General features: G+C 35.5%; 1 protein-coding gene across 1 annotated transcript in view; it reads right to left on the bottom strand.

Annotated features, from left to right (window-relative positions):
* Nucleotides 1-4,798, bottom strand: part of AGMO (alkylglycerol monooxygenase) — a 352,083-nt gene extending 347,285 nt beyond the window's left edge. Inside the window, exons 1-2 of the mRNA XM_007981992.3 lie at nt 4,673-4,798; nt 3,088-3,218 (exon numbers count right to left, since the gene is read on the bottom strand). Coding sequence (XP_007980183.1) covers nt 3,088-3,218; nt 4,673-4,798 — 257 coding nt within the window. The remainder of the gene's footprint in view (nt 1-3,087; nt 3,219-4,672) is intronic.
* Nucleotides 4,799-13,307: the final 8,509 nt, after the last annotated feature.

Raw genomic sequence — 13,307 nt, 5'->3', positions numbered from 1 at the left:
TCCTAAAATTAAGATCCTCAAAAAAAACACATCGTTTTTCTTCAAAGTCTGCACACAACATTTCTATTACGTGAATGACGAAGTGGAAAAACGTGTTCGCTTTGATTTCCACTTCTTTTGTCAGAGGCCACATGCTTATTTGGAATTATTATCCAAAGCATAATTCTTCACAAACGTATTAGCAAAAGGCATACTACCATTTGTCTTGAAATCACCTATTTGAAGGACGTAGCAAGCCCCTGTTGCTAGTGTAGAAAATGAAATTAGTCCCTGGGAGAGGATACAATCATTGCAGTGTTAATCTAACCCTCAGCTGTTAATGATTTGCACAGGGATTCCCCTTGACGCTGTGGCTTCAACTGAAATATTGTTTTAAGAATTGATGTCAAATTCTTCCTTTTTTTTTTCTGAAAGCGGATTGAGAGGAATGGATCCACAGGCTTGCTTTTCCTTTTCTGTTTATATCTGGGTTTGGGATTTTTTTATAGCAACAAATAAAATACAAACATTTTCACCATAGTTCTATACAACAAAACAAAACAAAACAAAATTCATTTTCAGATAATTTGCTTTACTGGGATCTTTCAGACAAGGCTGTAAAAGAGAAAATTCCTTGAAACACTTTAAAGAAATCCATATTTCATAATTTAGAATTCTTCTTTACATCTACAAGGAAAAAAGGTGTAATTTGCTATTCTCATTTAAAATAACTATAGAAAAATATTCTCCAAATTAAAGTTCATAACCTTTTACCTTTCTCTCAAAGGGCACCAGAGTTAACAGTTTGTGTTAGTTTAAGGACTGTTATGAGTAGTGGGTGAAGGAAAAGAACCGCATGTTCTATCCCTGAAGGACTGGTTTGTTTTGGTTTCTTTTTTTCCTTCTCTCTCTCTCTCTCTCTCTCTCTCTCTCTCTCTCTCTCTCTCTCTCTCTCTCCCTCCCCCTCCCTCTCCCCCTCTCTCCCTCCCTCTCTCTCTTCTCTCTCTCTCTCTCTTTCTCTCTGCTTTTGGGGATGTATAGTTTGTAAAAATATCTCTTTTATTCTTATTTTCCTGTTATAACTCTGTACCTTTTTAAAATGACACTGCTGAGCAAAAATATTGTATTGAGGATACAGTTTGTATTTCTGGTACCTACAATGTTATGATAAGAGAACAATCTAATTTAATTTGGAACCAAATCAAACTTTAAAAGGTAAAAAAATAATTCTGAAGAGTTCATTCAATTTGCTGTCAAATTCGTTGTCAAAATGCTTAACAAATTCATTCCAATTCAGTAAAATATATGACCTATAATTGTATATGCAGGGCAATTTTCAGTTATCAGGTGACATTTATAGTTTATCAATAATCTGATTTCCATAAACTTATACACTTAACTTTCTGAGAATGAGCTAAATTAACCAACTGGGTATTTTCAAATAACTAAATCTACATCTAAAGCTATATACCCTTGGGCATGTTGAATGTATTTATTGTTCATTTCTGCTTAAGGGGGACATGTATTATAATAAAGGAAATTATCTATACTTGTAAATTCTTATTCATGATAATCTGGGAATTAGCTGCAAATTTCTGGAGACATTATCTTCCTCTGATTCCAACTACAAAATGCAACAATTACAAGTAGTTTTTCAGAGTAAATATTATTAAGATTACTTCTACTATATACCTAATGCACTTTTCTCAAACACTTATTGAAAAAAAATACTTTTAGGTTTATTTTTATTTAAACTATTTTACGTAATATATGAAATTATTCCACCTTTTTTAGATGTTTAAAGTTTTCATGTTATTTTTTAAAAATCCACCTTAGTTTCCCACTGGGCGGTTAATAGAAACATTCCAAAGCAATGAGCACCAGTCCGAAGTAAAGCTCTTAAAACAGGACAAGAAGCAATGGGTGGGAAGCTGGAATGAGAACATTCATCAGTAGCTCAAAGCACAGACGTCTAAGGGAATCTTTGCTCACCCTCTGCCTCTTTGGTAAGCCCACATGTGTTGAAGATGACTTCCATTTTTTTGGTCTTTCCTCTTCACACATTATAATGTACTCTTTCTAAACAAATAGTAGATCATTTATATCTTACTATTATCAGGTCCCAATATCACCTAATTTTAGCATGAACATAATGTTACAGGAATATTACTGCTTTTTGTGTAACTTTACATGCAACAGACATCATTCCAGGCACAGGAGCTAAAACTATTAAGAACACACACCTCTTGCTCTCAAGTTGTGTGCGAGCTAGCAGGAAGGGCTGAGAGAAAAACAGGTGAGCATCATGTCTTGTGATAATTCTAGATCTGGGATAAGCACACAATTCCATGGGACTGTAGTGTAGGAATGCCTAACATAAGGTTGGAGAACAGATAAGGCTTGTTGAAGAGTGTGACATCTATGCTTAGACCTAATAAATGAATCTGAATTGGCCTGGATGGTTTTCTAGGCAGAGGGAAGTGCCTGTGGCATATGTGGAAATGGCAAGTAGTAAAGCATGATGGGATAAAGATGACAGACAGGAGAGTGGAGGACCCAAAAGCAAAGTCAGAGAAACAGTGTTCTCTATAGTTCAAGACAGGGATTTGTACCTTATACTTGAGGCAATAGGGAGCCAGTGAAGGATTTTCACTATACATATTATGGAAATGTTTGGCTGCAAACGGGGTTGTACTAGAGCCAGACACCAATTAGGAAACCATTGTAGTTATTCAGAGATTTGTGACCTGCTCTAGGGAATGTCTACACCCCAGAGAGCTATTCTTTCTGAAGCTGAAAGAGACAAAACACAGTTTTAATAGAGAACTAGACCATAACTCAAAGCTGGAACCACAATAAGGCAAATGAAGCACTCATTTTAAAGGGGTATCAACAAAGTCAAGATAAATAATCTTTAGGGTGATTTTTAAAATGAGTGCAAAAAATCAGTGAAGAACAAAATATCAAAATTTTAGATAATGACATGAACAGAATTCTTTGGGAATATTTGTGGAAATAAACTAATTCTCCCATGCATTGAGTTCCTTTGTCCCTCATACTTAGGCAATTTCAGTTTTTCTACTCAGCGTTGTTAACCATCTAACTCACCTTGGAAGTCGAGACAGAACACCAGCTGAGATTGACGTTAAAGCGTCATCCAAGCGACCCGGTGACTTCCCTTTGTGAATCCAGCTGACAACAAGTTCAAGTAGCATCAAGGAAATGAAAAATGGAGTTGCCTGGAAAGGAAATTGCAGAAAAGAGATGCTATTATGTTCCATATGAAATTATTTTACATTTCCTGATTAGTCACTTCAGAATTGAAATGCCCAGATTTGGGAAGCACCGTAGGAGATGGTAGACACCCATTTTAGAGGATTACTTCCCACACAGTGGTAAAGAAGTCTAATTATTTTAGACATTTGCTAAATATGTGCTCAAATTCTATCATCCAATTTGAATAGGAAACATAATCACAGATATAACCATCATAATTATCATATTATAAGATTAGGAGGAACATCTTCCAAATGAGGTTAAAAAAATACATTGAGAATAAGGTAAATAATTAGAAGCCTATCATCTCTACATGTGTAATTTAGATCCACTTCAAGAGGCTTTCCTTAAAGATGCACATAATTCTAATTTTTCATATTAGAATTACCAGAACTATTTCTAACGATGAAATTGAAAGGGTAGAGACAATTTTCTTCCTAGAACTTTAGAGAATATGATAATTTTACATGTTTTTTTAAAACACGATTCAGATTTTATTCACTTGGTTTTGATTTTTGTTTCACGTAATAAGAAATGTTTTGAAGGCTCCACTATTGGTGATGGAGCATTGAATTCGGTTTGATGTTGCAGTATAAACAATAATATTTTATGAAGATATCAGTGCCACTTTTTTAACCTAAAAAAATCAGAAAGAAAGCGTAATATCTAATCTTGAAAAAGTGTGGATTTTACTCATTTGGAAGGTAATCATGAGTTTTGAAGCTTTCTAAATTGAACTCTCAGTAACATATTCTGTGATGTCATTTTTTCTTTTTTCTATTTCTGCCTTGAACCAGTGAGTGTTGTAGGAACAACTCTGATAGGGTGGGGAACTTCAGTATTCAAGTTCTAATTCTGGATATTTCCACTTCCAGTCATAGCCAGGAACCAGAAGTGAAATGTGCCTCTGAGTACTTCAGAGTTTCAAAGAAAACTTGGTTCAAATTCAAACTAGGGAAGTCAGAGTTGGACCTGGTCAAGCTGCATATCCTTCATTCTGCAGAACTATTCTACCAAATGAAAGAGGAAATAGTTTCCCTGGAAGGGGTGGACAAGTTAAAGATTTAAAAATGAAATTGTTACAAAGTTGACTGATGTGGTGTAACTATTTGACATTGAGCTTCCAACAGCTACATTTACAATGCCACGGAGTCCAGGAAAACTTTGAACTTTTGTTTCTATCATATTCTGGAGTGACATACAAAGGAGGGAGGGAATTTACAGGTGAAGATGGCTATGGATTGTAAGGAAATTCAAGTAGAAATTCTACTTTTACTTCATGCCTTTAAGAAACGGAATTATTATTAGAATTTAATAATTTGAATAATGAAAGTGAACAAAACCCTAAGGAAGTTGACCTTACCATTTATTAAGAAAGCAGCAACAGTAAGAGTAACCTCTTCCAATATAGTCTCACCTTTTTAACATAATCAGGCACCTCTTCTAACGTTTGAAATGAAGTTTCATTGGGTTTCATCGTGTAAAACAACATGCGAAATCCCTGGGAAAATGAAACATCCTGCTGGGCTTCTGGGTTCTTCATTTCTGCCCTTGTCTGATTCCCAGCTGGAGAATATTTAGGATTCAATGCTTGAAGCCAGAGGCTGAACAAAGAGGACGAGATGTGCAGCTTAGAACAAGCTCTTTGTCAGAGAACAGCTAAAACCCTCCATTGAGAGCACACTCAACAGTCGATTCTGTGTAGAGACAGAAAAATACAAGGATCAAGAACAAGTACAGAGTTCAGTGGGCGCTAGGCCAGAAACAGGGCATGTGGGGGAGGGAAAAGAGGACTCACACCCAAATCAAAGTCATACAGTGCAGTTTGACTGTAGGTGGAGCAAGTTACTACTTGAAAAAGAAGAGAAAAAAATCGTAATAGTGACATGGAAAGAAAAAAGTGATAATGCAGCTACAAGTTCACTCTGAAAAACTGGATAGAAATTCAAGCATCAAATCACATAGAAAAACATTTTTTTCTCCTCATTTAGAAATTTACAATGTGTTCAAGTTTGTAGTCTCTTTATTTCCTGCAGGGACAGGATATAGGCGAGCTACTTAATAATAGCTTGAAAGTCAGTAAGCCCCTGAATATCTGGCTCCTTATTACCTATTTATATTTCTGTATCTGAATCATGCTATTATGACTTCTGAATGTTTACAACCAGTTTAGGGGCATTTGGCTTATTACATAACCTACATTGTTTAATGGAAACTTGGTTAGTCACATCTTCTCGATTCTTGTTAGTACTTATGGGAACTTTCTGATTAAAGAAGGTGCCAAGATGTTGCTGTGAGACATATTTCTGTTTTACAGAAAGAGCTTAAGTGATTGTACCTTTTAAGTAGATTACAAGGCACTTAATTTATTACATTACCAGTGAATATGTGGAGCTTGCCAGAATAGCCTCAGCCCTTTACCCTAGCTGTAATCATCCTTTAGCTGCCATTTTATCATTTAAAGATGTTTAGATAGATCTAATTAAAGTATCAATGAATGACTGTTTTAGAAAAATATAGAAACTATAGATAAGCAGTAATAAATTACTGCCCAAAACACTATTAACATTTTGGTACATGTATAGTCAGTTTTGCTATAATGTGATATATCTATTCCTAAGAATCACAATACAGTACAAAACTGTGCAATAAAAACCACGGAACTTATGAGAAAAATGTGATTAGGGTAAAATACTCAAAAACGTCATAATGACTCAAAAGAAACAAAAAAAAAAAGATCAAAGCCAAATAAAAATGGTAGCACACTTTCACACATGTTATACGGTTAAGACATACATACATACTAAAATAAATATGATGCTTTACCTTGAAAAAGGCCTGAAACTTGTTTTGGAAATTAGACATTGGAAGATTTGCAAACTATAAGTTACTTTAGTTTATTGAAATATGGGTTATCTGAAATCAGAAAGTTGTAATATGACATGTGGGTGTCACGGCTCACAACACATAGGTGAAGTGAGAGTGCTATTATAAGCAATGTGTGTATTTTGTGCGTCCCACGCCTTTCAGTTTTTCAGTTCAGTTTTTTAAAGTTCACCTACTCTTTTTCACTGAAAAAAAAAAAATCACACATGAGCATAGGTAGTATGCTCAAATTATTTTCTAGTATATTAATCACGTTGGAACAAATTTAATCTCAAAGCACATGTTATAGCAGAATTGACTGTCCTTTCAGACCATTCCCATTACAAGTAAATACACATGGACATTAATTTTTAATAAAAGTGACTGGGTGTGATGGCTCACACCTATACTGCTAGCACTTTGGGAGGCTGAGATAGACAGATCACCTGAGATCAGGAGTTTGAGACTAGCCTGGCCAACATGGCAAAACCCTGTCTCTACTAAAAATACAAAATTAGCTGGGTGTGGTGGTAGGCACCTGTAGTCCCAGCTACTCGGGAGGCTGAGGCAGGAGAATTGCTTGAACCCAAGAGGTGGTTGCAGACAGTGGAGATCGCGCTGTTGCATTCCAGACTGGGTGACAGAGCAAGACTGTGTCTCAAGAAAAAAATGTTTTTAATAAAAGTGATCATATTAGGCATACTGTTTTATTACCTGCTTAAAAAAAATTTGGAAATTAACAATGTGATACATTACAAGAGGAAAAAAATACAAACAATATAGTTGTATTTAAAGTAAAAAGTGACAGCATCCTTTCTTCTCAATATATGCACACCTTCCACTCCACTTCAGAGGGATAACATATCCTCTTGGTGGATATTTTTGCCATATCTGTTTTTCCCTAAAAACGGTAGTTATTACCATTGTTATCATACGAATGCATTTCTATATACACATAATGGTTCGATTTTTCGATGGGCCATATCAAACATAAGATACAACAACTTCCTTCTTGGAGTTAATAACTTACCAGGAACATTTTTTTTTAGTATATGGTTATACAGGTATAGCCTTTTTTTCTTGGTTTTACTGGCGGCAAAAGTGTGTGTGTGCATTCCAATGAGCAAAACAAAATTATTTCCAACTTTTTAAAGCAGAGGAAATTTTATACAAAAAAAGAGTTGTTACACAGATGATGGGAGAAGTAAAAAGCCAAACAGTAACAAAGAGGTAATCTAGAGATTAGTACCAATAGGAAGCCACTAGCATTGCTGAGCTGTAGGGACAAATGGAGAAGGTGGTATTAGTAGAGCCCAGGGGCTATGGTCATCCAGGAAACGTTGGAGTCACGATTGGCTTGTCTAGCAAGAGCATTTCCCATGGAGCAAAGCCAATCAATGCCAGAAATAATATACATGGCAGAGAAGGAAGGGAGAGAAGTACTACGGCTTATCCCTTCTTCCTGCCCACCAGTCTCCCAACAGTACTTCCCATTAGGCTATGACATGGTTTGGATTTGTGTCCCTGCCCAAATCTCATGTCAAATTGAAATCCCCAATGTCGGAGGAGGGGCCTCGTGGGAAGTGTTGAATCACGGGGGTAGATTGCCCTCTTGCTGTTCTCCTGATAGTGAGTGAGTTCTCAAGATATTGGTTGTTTAAAAGTCGATAGCACCTCCCTCTTCTCTCCCTTCCTCCTGCTCTGGTCATGTAAAACATGCCTGCTTCCCCTTCTGCCATGACTGAAAGTTACTTGAGGCCTCTCTAGTCATTCTTCCTGTACAGTCTGCAGAACTGTGAGCCAACTAAAACTCTTTTCTTTACAAGTTACTCAGTCTCAGATAGTTCTTTTTAGCAGTGTGAGAATGACTAATACAAGCTAAAGGAGTTAAAAGCTAGTTGAGAGAAAAAGCTAGAAAAAGAAGCCTGGTGAAGGTAACCTCTTACTATACACAGTGCTGAAGGAGAAAGGGAGGGAGGAATCAATCTATGGAAAAAGTCAACCAAGAACCAGCACACCATCATAACTTATTTAACTGCTCCTCTATTGTTGTGTATGTAAATGTAGTCTTCCATTTTTAACTAGTAAATGTAATGCAACGATAAACATCGTGCTATAAATACTTATGCATTTTGCACATTTTTGTGTTACATAGATTCCTAGCAGCAGAATTATGCAATGAAGAGTATGTAAAATTTACCCTTTGATAATTCCTGCCAGATTCACCTTTCAGATTGCCTTCCCCTCCACACTCTTGCTAACACTGGCTACTATTAATCTTTCATAATTTTTAGCCAATTTGTTAATGAAAAAATGATATCTTGTTTTAATTTGCATCTCCCTAATGACACTGAACATCTTTCAGTACATTTATTAACCTTTTGTGCTTCTTAATCTGAAATTTATTTTTTAATATGAGCTGCACATTATTTTATTTCATTGTCATTATTGATTTATAGGCCATTTCTATTATAAATATATAATTCTATATACAGTATATATATTCTTATATATGTGACAAATGTTTTCTCATTTCATTTTCAATAGTTATCTGTATGTTGTCATACTGCAATTGTAACTGTGTGTGTGCTGTTGTCCTTTGTTTTATTACTTCTGCTTTTGGATCTTGCTTGTGAACATTTTCCTTGCCAGAATTCCGTAAGAACAATCTTCTGATTTTTTTTGAAATATTTAAAGGATTTCTGTTGTTTAAATTATCCGAAATTTGGTTTTCCATATGGTCTGTAGTAATTATTTGACTTTGTACCTTGCCTTTAAGGATCACAGTTCTTCCCACACCATTGGTCAGTCAACACTTTTCCCACTATTCTATGTACCTGTACTATTTCCAGGCTCTTCATTCAGCTCTGTGGATGTTTTTATCTACTCTTATGCTAGTGTCATGTTGTCTTCATCATTGCAACATCATAATAAATTCTGGTAACTTGTAGAACAATTTCTCATGCTTGAATTTTATTTCTCAAAAATATGAAGCTGTTTTTATACATTTGCTCATGTAAATGTTTAGACTAAACTTCAAAGAATCCTGTTGGCATTTTAATTGGAACTACATTAAATTCATGGATTAATATGAAAAGAATTGACATCAGAGGCACTCAATAAATTTGTTTTGAATGAATGAATATATACATAAAATCATTTAAACTTAATTCTATGACTAAATCATGTCAATGCTCACTTCCAACACTTCTCTTCCTTATATCTTCCATTCTTATTTTTTTTTTCCTTTGTACTATTGTAGATTGCAAAAGTTTTCAGGAGAGTACATGTATAACTGCATATCTTACTATAATTTTTTTCTTACTTATGTATGTGAAGGATAAGTTGGCTAAATATACACTTTTTGGTTCAAATAGTAATTCTTTCAAAATTCAACAGAGACAGAGCACTTTGGCTGAAGGCCTGTTAAGTGAAGCCAAGACGGACAGAACAGAGGACTTTGAACCTTCACATGAACCAAAAAGAGGACACTTGCATTAGTCCGTTTGAACCCTGTCAATAAAAGAAATACCTGAGACTGGGTAATTTGTGAGGAAAAACAGGTTTAATGGACTTGCAATTCCACGTGGCTGGGGAGGCCTCACAATGATGGAAGAAGGTGAAAGGCATGTCTTACATGGGCGGCAGGCAAGAAAGAGAAGGAGAACCAAGCGAAAGGGGTCTCCCCTTATAAAACCATCTGATCTCATGAGACTTATTTACTACCATGAGAACAACAAGGGTAAAGCGACCCCATGATTCAATTATCTCCCACAACACGTGGGAGTTGTGGGAGCTACAGTTCAAGATGAGATTTGGGTGGGGACACAGCCAAACCATATCAACACCCCAGACATTTTCAGATGTCTTCTTGTCTGAGTAACTGTCAGATCTCTGCTCAAAGCTACCTAGTCAATGGGAGTCTGCTGGGGATTCCTTTTTCTTTTTTCTTTTCTTCTTTTTTTCTTTTCTTTTTTGGTCTAATTCAAGGGAAAAAGCTTGAGAAGAGTCTAATATGAATGTCAGACATCCCATGAGAATGTAAGACATGAGGAACTATTTACTCTCAGTATTTGCATCTGCGAATCAATCAGCACAAAAAGACATCAAAAGATTTTTATTGAAACGACATGAAAAAAACAACTGATTAGGAACCTCTGGTGATATTGCTAATGGTCCAAATTTGAGAGAGAAAACACAGTAATTTGAGTAGGAGAAGTTTAATATAAAGGTTTGTCAGCTATAACAGGTAGCTGGCATAATAAGGGAGTAGCTAATAAAAGTTGAGAAAACTCAAAAGAACATAGGAACAGAAGACAGAAGAAACAGCCACTACCCCCAGGGTTGGACTGGGGAACTTGCTTTAAATCAGCCTTTAGGATGAAAAAGAACAGAAGACACTGTTCACCAGGAATTTCTTACTAGAGGCACTTTCCTACAAAACCACTTGAAGAGGTGCCAGGTAAGCTACTGGCTGCTATGCATTTCAGGAACTGGGCACTGTAGAATCTGCCTGTGTTACAAGACCCTGCCAAGTGAGCATGTAGGAACAAGGGAGGAAAACCGTTTCCTTTAACAATGACTCCGCAGCCCACTCCTGACAAAGCTTAACATCAAGTCAGCTAGCAAAGAATAATATTTAAAGGACTTATTTCCCTTTCACAGATCAGGTAATAAAATTTGAATTTGGAAATGAGAGTCAATAAATCTATAATTAGCACAAGACATAACACTCTTTAGTAATTATAAAAGGTCTTCATCATAGTCTCTTATTTATATGATACTTAGCTTCAATGTTTATAAAATTATAAAAAATGTAACGACTTTTCTTGGAGGTGTTTATGTAAGAAAAGCAGAGTGGTAGAACTTCTATAATTATAGATCTGGCTTTTCTTTTGACATCTAATATTTCAAAATAATATTAAGTCTGAGTTCAACTTGCCTTAAAAAAAAAGTCATTCATTTCTACCTCCTGAGTGCTTGTAGAATATTTTTGTGCCTTTGAAATTACATCATTTTTGTTTTGTGTATTTTGGGTAGAATATCTTGAAGAGGTGAGCATCCTTAAACCTCAAATTTGAGTCTTCCTTTGCTTTAGGGCAATGTCTGCCATTGTGTTTGTGCTTATTATTTATGTTCCATTGATTTTTTATACTTCTTCACAAATGAGATTTATGTGTTTATCAGATCCCATTTGTCTACCATATCTATCATATTGACTGTGTCCATTTTCATCTCCTTTTTATTTTCTGACATTGTCTTCTCAAGTCTATACTTTCGGTATAGTTTTGTTTTGTTTTGTTTTTTTCTATTTTCATCTTCCTTCTGGGTCTACTTCAAATTTCACAATGGCATTATTTGTTTTCTTAAATATTTTCCTAAACTCTCTCAGTCCTTCTTTTGCATCTATTTCTTATCATATAGCATCATTTTTTCTTCAATTTTGTCCTATTTCACTTGAGTGTATACAACAGTTCTGCCTAAAATTATTCTTAGTTTCCCGGAGATAATACACAAAAGCTGTTCTTTATCAACTGGATAAGGGTTCTTTACACTTACTTCACTCCCCCTCCTCACAAAAAAAAAAAAAAAAAAAAAAAAAAAAAAAAAAAAAAAAAAGATGTGGATGAATAGTCCTTGTATCCACTCCAGGTATATGTGATACTTTGGAGTTTAGGTCTATCTTATTGGTTCAGCATGAGATGGTGCAGGATAAAACTACCACTGAGCAGCCCCAGCTATCTCTGCAGGCATTTGCAGTGAATTAGAGCTGCCATGGCACACATCAGCTTTCCTTATTTTGGTTTTGTTCTCCTTGGCCTCTACTCTTCCTATAAACATACAAAAATACCATTTAAGCTCCTCCTATCATTTATATTTATTGAGGCTGGGGAAGTCCAAGGGCTAGTGTCTGGGGCATCCCAGTCAGAAAACATGGCTTTTGCTTTTGGACAAATTGACAGTTGTGACAAATGAGAATTTGTTTAGAAGAAAGAGTCTCAATCCATGACATTTCCAGCTTGTAACAATTCCTGTAACTCCCCCCACTTTGGATGATAATATTCTCCTCAGCTGTCATTGGCCCTCAAAGCAAAAATGACTCCAATTAGAATGGATCAATATCACTAACAGTTCTCCCCACCAGTGCTGACTACATGCAGATTACAGGGTTCATCCATTACAGAAGAGGAGGCAAATTCTTTTTTTTTTTTTTTTTTTTTAAAGAAACTGGGTTTTTTAAGAGTAACATATGGAGATGCATTTCAAGGGAAATTCAAGAAAGGAAATCCTAACATTCTGCTTGATGCTGCCAGATTTCCAAACTTTAACTCTCCAAAAGAGGGGACATATGGTTTGCTAGATTGTACTCTAGAACTGATGAAGTCCTTTCTTTCTCCACGTATCTTTCTCTTTAGTCATTAGAATCCGTTACTGGGAATTAGACTGGAAACCTGCACTGACACGATCATCTTAAAAAAGTTTGTTTTTACCTCTAAAATTATAAAATAATATATATTTACTGTAGAAATATAGAAAATGAAGAAGATATTTAAGAAAAAAGCACTCATAACCACACCTGTCAGATTGTAGCCTTATTAATATTTTAATGAACATCTTCTATTTAGGGTCTTTTTCACGCACATTATTTTACATAGATGAGTTCATACTCTATGTGTCATTTGAGGTCCTGCTTTGTAAAATTTGGAAGCCACATGATGAAATGACAAAGCCCCAAATTAGAAGGTGTCTGAGTCTCTGAATTAGTACATAGAGAAAAGCAGCCCATCAATCAGGTCATTATATGAGCAAATACCAAATTTGTAATGTATTTTGTGTTGTATTTGTTATTATTTGAACCTAGTTCACCTAACGGCTAACAGTCTCCTAACTAATATATGCAGAAAAGTATTGGAGGGTTTTGAACAGAAGAGTCACACGGTCCAATATATGTATAAAATGATCATTTTGGTTTCTTTGTGAAGAATGGACTTTAGAGAGGTAGGCTGGAAGCAGAGGACTGTTCATAAATAGTTGATATAGTTCAGGTAAATCTTGCTTACTTTCACTAGGATAGTTGCAGCAGAAGGGGTCAAAGTGAAAGGGTGATTGTGAAAACATATTATAAGTAAAGCTGATAAGGTTTGCTAAGAGATCAGATGTGGGTAATGAGATTAAAAAGAGAGAAG

This window comes from Chlorocebus sabaeus, chromosome 21 (genome assembly GCF_047675955.1).
Source record: "Chlorocebus sabaeus isolate Y175 chromosome 21, mChlSab1.0.hap1, whole genome shotgun sequence".
NCBI lineage: Eukaryota > Metazoa > Chordata > Mammalia > Primates > Cercopithecidae > Chlorocebus > Chlorocebus sabaeus.
The sequence above is the reverse complement of the archived record's forward strand: the minus strand, read 5'-3'. Positions and strand labels throughout refer to the sequence as shown.